Source organism: Synchiropus splendidus, chromosome 8, assembly GCF_027744825.2.
Source record: "Synchiropus splendidus isolate RoL2022-P1 chromosome 8, RoL_Sspl_1.0, whole genome shotgun sequence".
In the NCBI taxonomy this organism is placed as follows: domain Eukaryota; kingdom Metazoa; phylum Chordata; class Actinopteri; order Syngnathiformes; family Callionymidae; genus Synchiropus; species Synchiropus splendidus.
The window spans coordinates 11,308,575-11,324,060 of NC_071341.1; the positions used below are offsets into that span (position 1 = coordinate 11,308,575).

The following is a 15,486-nucleotide window of genomic DNA, read 5'->3' on the forward strand; positions in this document are numbered from 1 at the left end:
ATGTTTACTTAATAAGATAGCTATGACGTTTTGTATTGTTATTTTGTGTCACTATAGCCGTTAATGGAACATCACCCACTATTATTGTTACTTTTTTTATTACTACATTTGCCATAGCTACATAATTAAAACATAATGTAAAGCATTTGAAACATCACCGACATTATTAACTATGACATTAAAAAGAGGTCAGTGAGAGAGCTCACGCAACACAGTAGAAACCAAGCAAAACTATTTGGCTGACATACAGATCCATTCCATTGGCGATACAACCGACAAAGGCAGCGTTCACAAATGTACCTGGGTAAACGCTCTGATTCTTTTCCTCTAGCTTTCAAGGCCTTGAAGTTTCTTTCCCAGTCCTGCACCGAGTTGAGATGTTTTTCCACCAGCAGATCCAAATCCACCTGACCCAGCACCACCCATTCCTACAACAAACACAGGCAAGACAAAGGCAATGCATGCATTGGTGACGATACAATCGAATACAATAATATAAAAACAATAAGTTAAAGACGGACATACAAATTCCTCAGTGAATTAAACCCATTCTCATCATTTACCTTGAACCTGTCCTGTATGACCTGCAGGCGCGTGAAGAGCTCCTCTGCTTTAGTGAAGATAGTAAGAAATCCAGAGGCGTTCCTGTCGATCATGGTGCTGAAGATAAGCTCCTCCCCCTGGGCGCTGACACCTTTAAACTGGTTTGGTATTGCAATGAACCTTTTCATCTCTCTGTAATAGCGTGCACGCACCTCCTCAAATGGAGGTCGGAACTGCAACCTGCCCTGCCTTGATCAGAGGAAAGAAAGAACATGACGATGCGAAGCGCACACAGTGAAAAACATTTCAAAATGTACATACTTAAAAACAAGATCAATGTGGATTTCTGGCAGGTTTTTGTTCAAAGCCTCCAGACCAGCCTGGTACTGGTGCTCAAGAGCCTTGTATAGCTGATGGTTCCAATGCTGACGCCAAGCTCGCATGTCATCTGACCTGAAACCCTGGAGACATTCATACTGTGTAAATGACATGGATTCCTTTCGTTCAACCCCTATGATGCATGAGACTTAAGACACCATCTCTCTAATCTCTCAATATCACCTTTGGTCCTGAACGCACTTGACAGCCATATTCTTAATGAAAAATCCCAAATGTTTTGTAACTGCTGGCAGCATGTCCAACCCTCAATTTAATAAATACTTTTACTTTTATTTTTACACAGTCCTGTTGAAGACATTATCAGGCAAAGTGGTTCTCTTTCATTTTGCCTAGAAGGGTTAGTCAATATCACAAAAACATTTTGTGCACATTTTTACTGAGATGAATAGCCATTGGCTTGCTGGCAGTTGTTTAGTCAGTTATCAATAGCCAATAGAGAAATCCCTTCATTATTGCAAAGCTTTTAAGCCTGATGAGGTCTGTAGGCAATTTAGTTTCAGGAACACTGGTGGCATTAAAGCAGCTTTTCAGTTCCACAAATCAAGTCTTGTTGCAATAAGTTCCCCCCCTTAGGTGACCACCGTATTTTACCTGCGCCTCCAAAGTGGCAATACCAGTTCGAAGATCTTGAAGACCATCCTTCCATCGCTGTTGATGTCTTAGCAAATTGACGTTCATCAATGTCACGACCTGATACACAAATACTTGTATGAAGAATCTTGCGTGCATAGTTGCGTCAATGACGTATATACAATGTAAAGGCTACAACCTTGTCGATGAAGTCAGTGTGCCATTTCCGTAGCCTTCTATTCTCAGAGGAAAGTTTCTCAGCAGCAGACTGCAGTTTGGAGATGTAAAGCTCCAACTCTTTAGGGTTGTCCCAGGTTATCTGCAGTTTACCACTTGTTTCCTTTGACTGCGAGCGTGGATTCTGACATACACATAAATAGTTGAATCACAAACATGTACGCAATGCACAGTGGGAAAGCACTACTCACTTTGATGACCTGTTCGAAGGCCAGAGCAAGACCAAGCATCATTGGTCTTTGAGAGGGAATCATCTGCTGGTCTATTGTATTGTAGAAATGAGCCACCTATTTCACATAGACACCAACATGTTAACTCATTCAGAAATAAAAGGTAATAACAGGAGCTTTTCAATGAGCACACATCTGCGTTTACTTGGATGTCGTACCTGTTTAAGCACAATGGCCTGTCTGTAGAATTTGTCCGCTGTACTTGCAGCTTGTTGAATCTTGGCAGGAATGACAAAACCCAAAGCTGAAAGCTGCCGGACCTCCCTGAGAAGACTGACCAGTCGGTCTGAGTACTGGATCTTCAGAGTGCCATCCACATGATCCAGTTCCATGACACGGTTACTGGCCTGGAGGCTGAACACACCAAAACAAAAGCTTTAAATTTAAGCTGCAATACAAAATTTAATTATCAAGGTCAGTGCAGGAGATAATGAACAATAAATACAGTACAATAAACGTGTAAAAATTATGGAAGGTCGGAACTGCCAGCATGGCAAAACTAGCACCACCTGGCTGATCAGTGAGACATAGCGAGATCAGGCAGCCGCAGCTAGGAGGTGCTGAAATGATGATGATGAAGGGGGACTCTGGGAGGTCTCAACCGCTACTATTAAGGGGGAAATATGGGTTTATTTAGACACGCCCGCCTACAGGCAAAATACAGCTTCCTGATGTTCATGAAACATTCATAGGAATACTGTTTAAGAAGCCCACACTGACCGCAGGGACAGAAACTAAAAAGTTCTAATTCATTTTCTGAGCATTTAACAGATATCAAGATATTGATATTGACTGACTTAGGTGGCAAGTATCAGGAAATAACATGGTACAGAACCAAAAATAGTTTCCACAGTGTACAGTGTGCATGTGATTGACCTTATCCCAGACTTTGGACTTGCCAGACTGGAAAGCACATCTCTGGACCAATCCTCAAACTGCTCCTGCTCATATGCTCGCAGAGCCTCCAACAACTCGTCGCAGAAACGTAGACATCCTTTAAACCCAGATAAGTCTGACAGTAAAGCTTCAGCCATGCGGACACAATCCTCCACCTGAAACCGAGGAAAATAAATTATTAACATCCACTCAAACAGGAAAGGGGAACAGCCAGTGATCAACCTTGTGGATAAGTTGTCGGACCCAGACTATTTTATTGATAACTTCAGTCAGGTTTCTGCCAATGAGGGGTCCCAGCTTGTCCCCCGGTGTTCCGTGGCATCGACTCTCAAAGTCAGTCTTCAGTTCTATGAAGGAAAAACGTAAGATGCTCATTACTACTAGGCTACTAATACTGTTGGATTTTTGTAGCATCTAGCTAAGGTATAGTATAATAATAGTTTAGTCTCGAATAGTCTTGTAAGTGTAGTCTAGTAAGTACATTTCTTGTTTTATTTTAATGTGGTGTGATTTATCACAAAGACAAAACATCACTGGTTAGATCTAAGGCCAGCAAAGTCACCGTTTAGAGCAATACAAGTGGAACATATTACCTTTATTGTAGTCCAACAGTCTAGCCAGGAGTATCTCTCTTTCTGACAGGAGTTCCTTGCTAATGATTGGTCGCCTGATCAGCTCTTTATGTTTTTGGAAAACCTGTAACAGCTGGAGAAGAGGTTGAGACGGAAAAGACTTACCAAGCAATTTACCCTCCAAGGTGAATCCTCTGTGTTTTATGTGCCCACCTGCTGTGGATTGTCCTGCACGTCAGCAATATAAGTCTTCAGCTTGCCAGCAACCTCCTGCTCTGATGGAGCCATAATTCGTTCAAATTGAGCCACAGCAGCTCTCCAAAGAGGCTGCAAAAGAGAACAGAATCAATTCCATCCTGGGGTGATGATAATGAAAGAGATGTGCTTTTCTTGCTTGAATAGCTTGACAATATCTGACGATGTTCATCATTGCACTCACACTCGTACGTCAGCGTCACCTACCTCTGTGTAAGGGTTATAGTGCAGAGGGTTTAGGCCAGTAAAAGGCTCAAAGACGCGCTCAGACGACAAAGCTTGATCCTTTCCTCCAGGTAACATACACAAAAGTTTCTCATGAAACATTCGCAAGGTCATTACCTAAAGGACATAAGCAAGACACTTTCATCAACACAGTGAAAAAGGCCAAATATGATGTGAACTTACCTCATCTAATCTTTTTGTCAGGCAATGAAGAGTTGGTGGGCAGTGCTTGGCACCTTCCCAAGGATGGGGGGCATATCTCTTCCAAACCTTTCATCAAACGGTGTGAAGTGAGTGCAAGGATCTGACAAAGTCAATGTTAAGTTTTATCATTTTATGCTACCCATACCTGTCCGGTCAGGTGTTCACAATTCACAGCCCACTGCTCACAAATAGCGAAACCCCTTTTCAGGCTCTCCCTCACAGACATAAATGGCCCCTCGAAGAGTTTCACATCGCTTAGTTTTTTTTGCACATATCGTCCCAGGGCACCACCTAGGTAGCCAAAATAAGACAAATAATTAAGGTTGCAAAATCACAGTCTCAACAACCTCATATTGCTCATCACAAACTTATTCAAAATTGTAACTCAAAATAAAAGAGAGAATTATTTTTTGGGGGGAGAAAGGACAGTTTATTTTAAAGAGACACTCCAGTTGTGCATGTATGCTCATAAAAAATTGCTACAAAAGGGTTCTGCCCTGGAGGTAACTCACCAATAATATCCATGAGTCTGACCATTCGTATTTGTGGGTATGAATCGTAGTCAGTTTGGCGCCAAACATCATCCAGCACCTCTCGGCTCTGTTCCACTAGATCCACAACATCAGACATTGACAGTCCTTCCAGACCACAATATTCCTACAAGAAACCAGCAAACCGGCAGATGGAGTGAAAAACTAATGCACAAATTGTTCAAAAAGAAATTATTACCTTTTGAATGGGTTTAAATAGTTCAACAAAATGTGCAGCTCTTTCCCGGAGATTTGATTTTGCTGCAGACTGAGAGATTTCTGCCCAGTACTGAAACTCATCACCAGGCATCAGAATTCCTGCATCAATGAAAAAGGTAAATCATGATTAGATTGGTTGAAAAGATGCAACCAATCCAAACAAAAGTACCCACAAAATGAACGTAATTTCTGGGCCGACGGCATGAACCACAAAATATATGCACATACCAAGTATATCCTCCTCTGACTGGCTCTTCTTTGTGACAGTTTGCGTCCCACACTGGCGGACAACAGTGCCAAGGCCCATCTCCAATTCAGTGAGCAGACCTGCTAACTTCGGGTCCAACGCTGAACTCCAGTGTTCATCCTAAACATTAAACAAATAAACATATGTAGTTTTTAAAAAAGTATAAGTATGTTTCAAAAACTGGTGTTGCTCTAAATAAAACATATTTTTTGGATAACATTTTTAGGATAACTGTAAGCCAAACTAACTCATACTGCTTTTAGACTATACACACATTTCAAAATACAAGCGCCAAAGGAATTCAGATGCACGACCTTGAGCAACACAGGTGCGAAGACTTGTTTGACAGCCTGGTACAGCGTGTTAATGGGAGACTTTAGCATTGAAGACACAAGCAGGCTCTGATGAAGGTTCTCTTCTGTGATTTCCGTGGGATACAATTTGAAGAACACCAAAACCTTCTCACTACTTTCTGCCACAGCTTCAATCTGGCAAACAAGAGAACACAAAACATTCTGTTATGTAGCTTCTAAATCTCGAATTAAGAAGGAACATGCTACAAATCTAATGACTTTATCACTTTGAAATTAACTTCAAATGCATAATAAATGGACCCACATTGTTTCTCATTTAGACGCGTCGAACATTGTGAATATCATATTTCTGTTACCTTATTTGACAGTTGGAGGCCATTGCCATGTCTGCAGATGGACAAGACAAATTCGTTGCCATCATCCAAGAAGTTATTGAGTTCGGAGCTGTCGTAAAGTGAGGATGAAGGTTCTTGTCCATAAAAGTTTCCAGTCGTCGTCAAGACAAACTTCTTGCGAGCGTCATCCGAGCCACGTCGCATGGTTTGGCTAAAAGCAATAATAACAACCAACAACTTATTTGGAACACACTTGCATTTAGGGAGTCGTGCAGGATAAATGTACTTCTCCTATTTGTTATGAACTGTTTTCTTGGCTACTTGCTACACGGTCGACTCCGAGCGAACGAAGATGCAGCAAAACCGCTTCATAGCCCTGCGATGCTAACGACAACAGGCTAGTTCAGCGACAGGCACATTATTTCATGGCCTCAGTGGCCTAATTTAGTGCCTCGATAGAAACACAGGGTGAGTATGGATTGTCTCGTTTCATTTTTCCTACCGTAGTGTCCACTCTTTTGCTACTTGAGGTGCCTTAATCCACGCAACGCGTTAGCATAGCATCTGTTGCCGTCTGCTGAGATTATGCCTGCGTGGTTACTAGGTAACAAGTGCGTACCGCTATCCGGAAATGGAGTTTTACGTAAATGCGTACGCAAAATTTCCATTGGTGCTCAGAATAAACATCATATTTCTGACGGTAATTGTGCTGTTTTGATGCATTCTAACAGGCGTTAAAGATATATGGTACCTCCATTAAAAACATGAATACATTTTGTTTTTCATCAATTGATAAAGTCGATCCTGAGAACATTTTAAGCGCACAAACGAACTGGCAATCGAGATCATTTACTGTGGAGTAAACTAGTAGGCTAACATTCGAATTCGGGACTTATGAGCCGAAAATGTTGTGAGCTGTACTACCTTTATGAGCCACTAGATGTCGCAAATGTATTGAGAGAGATGACTGCAGTTTTGACTCGTCAAATATTGTGATCGCTCATTATTTTGTGTAATTTAAACAGCAATAGTGACCTTTTGAAATGATAGATGAATCGCAAATGACAGAAGGAACAAAACCGTTTCTGTGTGGAAAACCAAACAGTGACACGTGCAAGGTAGTTCTCTCTTCTAAAGACTCAAATAGCTGCTTTTGAAACGTTTTGTTTTTCAAGTCACTATGACAGACCACCTCTTTGACCGGTGTTTATGTTGAACTGCCAAGCTTCATCACGCCGGTTAAGCTTCTGGAATGTAACCCTGAGCTCCCCGGCTCTTTCTGTTTTTATTTACCTTGATCACCTCCTTTCACTTAAATCTCTATTTTCTACCCTTCAGTTCGCTTCAATCTTTTGTCCAGCGCTTTCCTTTGGCTCCTTCACACTTCAGTGGTCTGTCCCCTGACACCTTTCTCTTCCAGCTCCATTGCCAACACATCCTCCCTTCCAAACATAGTGGATGCTCTTACGCCATGTTTTCTCTTCCCTCACCGGAGCAGCACCAGGCTCACACATATCCCATTTCCCCTGTCATCATCCCCCTCATGCCTCCCTTCATTCCTCCGCTATGTAACCCAAACAAACCAGCTGGATTTTCTTCATAAAAACAACAGGTTGGTTCCAATCCAAACATTCTTTATGTTGACTAAAAACAACGCACCTTAAAGATGAAGTTTCTGCAGAAAATACAGAGTGACCCGCCTTTTTATTGCTCGCACCATGCACTGTCTCAGTGCAAGGAAAAAAAAAGGAACCGGTCGAGTTGGTTATGGTGACAGTCAAGGTCGACAGCTGGTCCCGTTCTTTTCAGAACTATAGGGAACCTGCACCCTTACTATGGACTAGGCGTAACATCATGGCCTCCCTTAGTGAATCTGGAATTTAACTATGGCTACTGAAGCTACTTTATAAGTTTGGACCTCTTTTTCAGAAAATGCTATTGAAAGAACAGAACGAAATAAACTGTTTTCTCCGCTCAGAATGAAATAAACAGTTTTCCCCGCTCAGATAATGGTTGAAAACACAATCGATAGTTGTTGCTGTCCATTTTTCTCCATTGAAACAACAGCAGCACATGACTGCCTTCTTGCAAACTAGCAAATCCTTATATATTTCCTCATTAAAAGTGGACCATGCGGTGGCACCGGCGTTTGAGGTCTCCAGCTGAGACATTTCTCAAAGAGCGGGTGTGACCTCTGCCACACTGTTCCATGTGGCGTCCATAAGAGGGGATTGATAATCAGATTACACTAGTTATGAAAGTCAACTAGATTAGTTTTAGTGTCGTGAGCCGGAGCACAAGGCATTGATTCACGGCAGGAGAGGGGATCTCATCAGCGTGAGGAGGATTGGGTTGTTAGCGTTATAACAAAGCATTAGTGGGGGGCGCTCAAGGCCATATTTAATGTGTCTGGTACCAAAGTTTGAAGAACCCTGCCTTATATAACGGGTGAGATTGTTGGAATTATTTCACAAATTCAAGGATCTTTGGATGTTCTGGCTGGTTTATTTACCATGTGTATAATGCAGCGCGTGTGTAGTGTAAGGCAGTAAACCAGGTTCAACTCAGCCGAACATGCACAGTGAGACAAATAGGAAAGTCCAGAGTGATCAATAGGAATTTAAAGCTCCTTAATAGAATTCAAATAACTCTAGAAGGGCCATCTATTTTAGGGACGTCATTGATAAATGTTGCAGGATGCACTAAGATAGCATGTTCCTGCTCTCAGAGGCAAGTCAAATTTGTTCACTGCGGTTCCCTGTGTAGAGTTGGGTTGTGTCCCGCCATAAATCATTGTCTAAGTTTTCATGAGCACAATAAGAAAGTATGTTTCTGGAACATTGGGATGCGGATCAGGTCACCTGTCCTAAAAAAAATCCTGATAGCTTTTTCACTGTAATGTCTTGGTTTCTTCAACTCACTGCCTTCGACCGCCAGTGGATCTCGCGCTGCTTCCACATGTCAGGTTAATGTCTCTGTCATTCAGTTGTTCTGAGCTCCACATGTTGCACACTATACAGGAAAACCTGAGCGATCTTCTTGTTTACACAGATGTTCATCTCTCAGCTCATTATTGCATGAGTACGATGAGTTAAGAGATACTGTGCTGAAGTTGATGGAGCAGAAACAGGTCAGAGGGCCCGGCAGAGGTGCTTCCACTGAGTGATCGTGTTGTTGCTGTCGCTGCAGAAAAAAACCTCCCCCGACCCAGAGAGACCGAGGAGCTGACCTGGAAGCATTTATCACATCTGTGCTTCCAAACCTGTGACCCTAGAGGCTTAGACAGAGGTGTGGGGTGAATAGTTTGGATAAGGTTATGTACACCTTTAATAATAATAATAATAATAATAATAATAATAATAATAAACAGCATCATCATTATTTTATATGTATTGTCTCTGTTTAAAAATAGTCCAAATATAATGACCTCATTTGGAATGTTGACCCTGAACCCCGAACATGAGTAAGTGTTACACACAGAAATAGAGAGCCTACCACATATACAACAATGTAATCGTAGGCCACACCTAAGCTAACCATCCAAAACAAACGGCTAACTTCAAACAGGACCTAAACCTAACTTAAATTAAATTATAATGACCTAGTTATTTTGAATTTTAGTCCTAACATTCAGGCATAAACTTGCAGGGACCAGCAAAGGGTCCCCATAAATAGAAAAAAGGTTGCCCCAAACAGTAACAAGTCCCCACAAAGAGGTGCGTTTCCACAAGTATAGCAATACAAGAACTTGCATGCACACACACACACACACACACACACACACCAGCACACACACACACAAATACACAGGCACGACCAGTTCGAGATACGATCCGGCAAACCAAGAGAATGAGAGACAGAAACAAATGACTGAACTGAACTGAACTGAAGCCACGGGACAACTAGGGTGAGGAACCACAATTAGGGCACTGCAAAAGTGACAATGTGTCAAGGGTCCGTCTTCCATGCCGTTAAAAGTCATGTTGAGGAGAAGATGAGGTGGCAGCTTGAGGCCCGCCATATAATCATTTATATTGCGACATAAATTCATGACGTCTTTTATTAGCCATTAGCAGCTAGCAAAGCAAGCGCTCCAACCAATCTTAAGTCCCATAATGCACTGCAACGTATGAATCCCCTGTCCTATTATTGTCAATGAAATACACAGGCTCGTATGAGAAATATCCCTGTCATCCATCTCTGTTTGTGAAGTTGAGCGAAATCTGAGCATCACATCCCCGATGAATATTTATAGAAGTGCTTAAGACATGACCTTTACTTGCACGGAGACACACACCTTTGACACAAACACATCCATACAGTACCCTGCGGTTGCTCAATCGCAGGTTAAAGCGCAGTGAAATACTCATGTGTCATCTCTCCGAGTGGAAGAATGGGAGAGGAAAGCCCACGGGAGAAGCCGATACAAGCGATCGGTGAGTGAGATGCCGAGTTGGCTACCGAGTGCTGGCAGCATCATATTTCTCCGAAGGCTGAACATCAAAGACCTGAATTAGTAATCCGCGATGTGGAAGACTGTGAGTCATAATAGCTAATGATATTTGATACACACGCAATGTTTTATTTCATGCTCTCCTTGTATAGTAGAAGACATCTTGGATGTAAAAATAACCCAGGTAGCTAGGTAAATAATAACAGTAAATAGTATACAGTAAATCAAATTCAAAAATGTCAATGTCCTTTTATCCCCTCTGTAGAGCGCATTAGATATTTATGGAAAAAAAGAAAGTGTTCAGGTTCATTTCCTGGATATGAAAGACTGATAAATGTACGCATCCTGGCGTTCTGTGTTAACTGACAGAGGATGTGGTAGTGTTATTGTTTTTGTCTGTCAGGAAAGGAAAATGGTGAACATGCAAGTTATGTGACACCCGTAGGTTACTCCACTTAATTTTATCTCAGTACCACAGACGTGCTGAGAGATTTGAGGAGGGACAAACTGTACAGAAGGGTGTGCATGTGAGCGTGCACGTGATAGCCTGCAGTTAAAAAAAGACTCACTTAAGTCAAAGAAATATCGGAGTATTATTTCTCATAGGTGCAATGGTGAAGATTGTTTATGTGAGTGAAGATAGTCAGCCGCATGTGTTTCCTTGTGTGTCATAAGAGACACCTGAGACAGTTGGAAGGTCATTCCTGCAGTCTGGGCGCATTGCCTTGATCATTTTCTCGTCGCCTCAGAAATAGACACGGGAGGATAGGATCGTGAGCGTGTGTGTGTGTGTGTGTGTCAGACGGAGAGAGTCAGTGTTGGCTTTACACTGACAGGAGATCTGCGCCTGTTTGTAGTGCACCAGTCTGTTTGCATGACTACACTAACATGTTTGAGCCCCTGCTTTGGTGCAATTCTGTGTGTGTGTCGGTGTGTTATGGTAGTTTCAGAGGCAGTCGAGTGTTGACCTGACTTGAACATACACCCTTTGTTCATCCTTAGATTTATTTCCAATGATATGCGATAAATACACCTATGACGTTTTGGCGTGAGCGAAAAGCAAATAGAAATTTAATGCAGGGATTTAAAGGATATTTTCCTACGATGCCGATCTGGAGGCAGATTTAAAGTCACGGTACAGCAAAGGTGGAGAGCTAACTATTAAATGCAGACACAAATACTTAAGCTGTCACTTTATCCATTACATGCAAAATATAGATCACAGTACAGAATATTTGATTTCAATAAACATCACCTGTCTATTAATTATTAATTTAATAAAACAAAAAGAACATTGTTTATTTCATTAATAAAAGAACATGTGAAAAGCTTTTTCATAAACAATAGGTAAAAGTAAAAAACGATTAATAACAAAATATATATGATACAATAAAGCATATTCATTGTAAATATATAGCAATGGTGTAAATGAAGTAGTAAAAATCAGAAAATAAAGGGGAGAATTAAACAGCTTCGAAACGAAAATTCAAAATGTTGCATATCTTATATCTTTTATATCTTAAATTATCTATATCTTATCTTTTATATTCTTTTTAGATATGGGTGTGTGTTGTACCAAGGAAGGATCCAGTGGCATGAGATGTGTAGATAGAACAGTGTAGATGTGCAGGTCTTATAAATAAAGAAGGGCTTTTATCGATTCACAACTTACAAACAAACATGTCTACTGTTGTTGGAAAAATATATGGAGAAAAAAAGAATCTAAAGCACCCAGGCATTATTATAAACATGAACATACTCTTCATAGTTTACGGGAGGGAAGTGGATAAACAAAATTATTATTGATTGAGTTGGCCTTCTCTTTTCTTGTAATCTTATCAGTGTAAGTAGAGTGTAATGTGGAATGAAACTACATACATACTGTAGAATTTTCTTTTTTTTTAACCTGAGGGTCAACGTGCACATGATTTCACCCAAACATGGTGCTTGTGTTGGACCTGAGAGCTGACGGAAAAGTAACTTTGTTCCCAGCTTTCACAAGGGCCATATTTGGTTGAACTCCCTGGGGCGCCATCAATCCATTATTAAGGTATTGCAGCACTGATCACTGTCAGAGCTGAATGCATTCAAGCTTGGCTGCGTTTCTCTCAAGTTCCAGGGAGACAACTCGCTGGAAGCAAAGTAGACATTGTTAAATCACATCACGATGGCTCGCGCTCAGTCTCTCAATGTTTCAAAAACAAGAAACTATTGGGGAAAATCGAACACTAACTGATGCACACAGAAACACACACACGCTCATGGGACTGGGAGTGAATAAAATCATGTAACATGAAAACAGACAACAGGGAGCAAACAAACCCAGAAGAGAGGTGTGCAATCGCAGTCAATAAAAGGCGTATTGTTGTTCCCACTGGAGCTTGTTTTCATACTTCTGGAATGGACTTCATCATTTTCACTTTAAATCATTGGCAAAAGATCTTGTAGGAACGCTTCACCAGACTTCACAAACATTCATTTACATTAAAAAATAAATAAATAACTGACAGTCCCCAAATGCATTTTAGAACCGATGACTGCTGAAATGAAGGAAAAGGTGTTTAACACAAGAGGATTTTAGTGGGAGCATGGAAGAAAACCTTTTCCTCCGCACGTGAAAAATGCGTCACTCAAAAATCAACTGAATCATCAAACAACAAAAACAAACACACGTTTATCCTCAAACATCAGTACATAAAAGCTATGAAATGCAAATGCAACTAAATGAGCTTTAAAAATCTGATATATAGAATCATAATCATAATAATTTATTTTTATTCATTTTATTGAAATAAAATATATACTTCTTATATTTATCTTTAAAAATGTAATGTTATGCATATTTAAACATTCATAAATGCATCCAAACTAACATGTATGTTCTCATATTTGTACAAAGAACATATATGCTTTCTGCACAGTATACAACAGTACTCAGTCTGAATATGAATAGTTAGATTCATATTTCTTTTTGTGTGTTATGGTGCATTTATTTAATAGTGGAAATTTCTGTCACAGCTCCTGACTTTTTGTTTCATGCAGCCAACATGAGGAACACAAAGTGTGTGCTGTGTTAGTTCAAAAGGATTCAACTTCTGTCCGTTCCTGGTATATACCGTCTTAAAAGTATTTCCTCCCCTCCATAAAAATGTATCCCTTTTATTTTCATTCCTCTCCTATCGCAGGGAGGTCAGGGAAATCTCCCAACTGCATACCTTTCTATCAAATCAAATGTCGAGCGATTATGAGGCTAATGTCTCTACTGGCTGAGGTGGAATGTCGCTGGCCATAAAACCTTTTTCTTCCTTACAGATAAAACTTAGATGGAGTGTGAAAAATCTCCCCCTGCCTCGTAAAATTCTCCAGATATATTGTGGGCTTAGTTTCCAACTGGTTCACAGAAACACACCGTTATTGATCGTCCATTGTCAGAGGAATGATTTCCAGCTGTAACTTGACGCTGGTTGTTGTGAAACATGAAATATACATCAAAGAATCATATTGATTTAAGGATTGCTGAGGGAGATGGTGCAGCAGGGAAGAATAAATGATCATATGCCTTTAAAAAAAAAAACATCGATAGCCTCCAGCCTAAGCGCTTCTGTGTCTGACATACTGTACTGGTTTCAGATGTGGGTGATGGGACGTCTAGCGAGAATAGTGAGGACAAGTCCTAGTTCTGGATCTGGTGTTTGTTTGGTGCGGATCTGCTCAGCATCGCGGTGTTGTGCACAACAGGACAACTCCATCAGTGTCTGTGTGCTTCACACCGTTGGACTTACTACCAAAAGCAGCCTCTGTTTACACATCTGATGTCCTTGTGTGTGAGAGTTGAACCTTTAAACTGAGCATTTTCAGTAACTGCATGCGCGCACTGTGGTCAGGGGAGCTCTGTTTGGCACACAGCAGCGACCCTTGAGCCAGCATGTGATCTGACTGGCAGATCAACACACACTTTATTAAAATCTGCAAATATGCACGGCTCAGACATCTGGGCAGCGAAGGTGAACCCACATTTTGTGACAGCATGTTCCAACACAACGTGAAGCATTGTGTTTCTGTGATAATTGTTACAATGAAAGCAATTTTCAATGTCAAAAGATTTATGGAGGCACGAAATGACCGATCTACTACCGGGCCAGGAAAAATGTGCTCAGTGAAGTGAGCTAGCCAAAACACATTTTGACTTATTCAAAAATATTACAGTGCTGCCAAAGAACACTCGGAGGGAACTTGCAAAAACACAGACCTCAATATATACCGCTCTTAAGCGGCTTTGTGATTCAATTACAATGTAGCGTATCCATTATTCAAAGTCAGGCCTCTAAAGATGTCATGTCGAATATGGAAAACACATTGCTCTCTGGATATAAACCTTTATATCTTGAACTTTGATGAGCGGTTTGTGTGGCATACCACCATAATCAGAATCGTCATCTTCAACAATCCAGCTGGGTCAAAGCTTCCAAACTACTACAACAATAAAGTGTTAGTTTCTTCTCGCAGCATTCTGTAGGCAAACTTGACTTTTGAGAAAGTGTTATATCACAAAAGGAAGGCCAGGAGAGGGTCAATGCGAGTGCTTCACCCCCAAAGTCAGGAGCCAAATCAGATCCAAACCATCAAAATACTTATGATAATGGACTCTCAAAGTTGCTCCTTTAATAGAGAATAAATTGACTTGGAAGCGGACCCACTTTTCACTCTGTCCGCCCTCCTGTCTATCCAAACTTGCCTCCTCCTTCTGCCCCCAACAATTACCCCCTTCTCGCAGGCACCCCAGCCCAGGGAACCCTTTTGCCCTCTTGTATCCGGCCTTTTAGCGTGACAATCAATTATTTTGACGGCTCCCAGAGAAAGAAAGAATGAAAGGCACAGAAAGACGGGGGCTACTTTGACTTTTAGACCGGGCCCCATTTTTTAATCTCCCTCTGCTCCAATGTCTATTCAACCATTCTTCACCTGCACCTCAACTTTTTCCCACCTCAGTATGTAAAGTTTCCCTTGCTTATTCATTCCCTACCTTTTCCTATCCAAACTTGATCTTACTTTAAATCCTGCTTTTTTTTTCCCTCTATACGAAAACCCCTTCACTATTTCCCCTTGCAACCACAGAACAAGCCCCCACCCTCTTACATGTGCCCTCATCTCTTTTTGGCTCAGAGTGGCTTCGTAGCTGGCAGCATTTTAGAAACCTGAGCAGGCCTATAGAAAGAAGTGGACCAAGGTTTGAAATGTCTGTCGACCCCCCCTTGT

The 15,486-nt window shown here is 41.2% G+C and overlaps 1 protein-coding gene across 8 annotated transcripts in view; it reads right to left on the reverse strand.

The window, feature by feature from the left end:
- The window catches only part of LOC128763394 (cytoplasmic dynein 2 heavy chain 1), an 83,084-nt gene extending 76,705 nt beyond the window's left edge, over nt 1-6,379 (reverse strand). For 7 of the 8 annotated variants that reach the window (XR_008415647.1, XR_008415646.1, XM_053872156.1 and 4 more), the window contains exons 1-20: nt 6,280-6,379; nt 5,799-5,988; nt 5,443-5,616; nt 5,110-5,248; nt 4,862-4,980; nt 4,645-4,789; nt 4,278-4,423; nt 4,112-4,198; nt 3,911-4,045; nt 3,662-3,775; nt 3,470-3,581; nt 3,099-3,223; nt 2,856-3,031; nt 2,138-2,333; nt 1,941-2,036; nt 1,712-1,873; nt 1,534-1,632; nt 865-1,004; nt 564-792; nt 301-428 (exon numbers count right to left, since the gene is read on the reverse strand). Coding sequence is in view for 6 of the 8 variants with exons in the window: in XM_053872156.1 (XP_053728131.1) it covers nt 301-428; nt 564-792; nt 865-1,004; nt 1,534-1,632; nt 1,712-1,873; nt 1,941-2,036; nt 2,138-2,333; nt 2,856-3,031; nt 3,099-3,223; nt 3,470-3,581; nt 3,662-3,775; nt 3,911-4,045; nt 4,112-4,198; nt 4,278-4,423; nt 4,645-4,789; nt 4,862-4,980; nt 5,110-5,248; nt 5,443-5,616; nt 5,799-5,981 (2,705 nt within the window). In the remaining 2 variants the exon portion in view is untranslated. The other variant, XM_053872152.1, reaches the window with a different exon arrangement.
- Between the last annotated feature and the right edge of the window lie 9,107 nt (nt 6,380-15,486).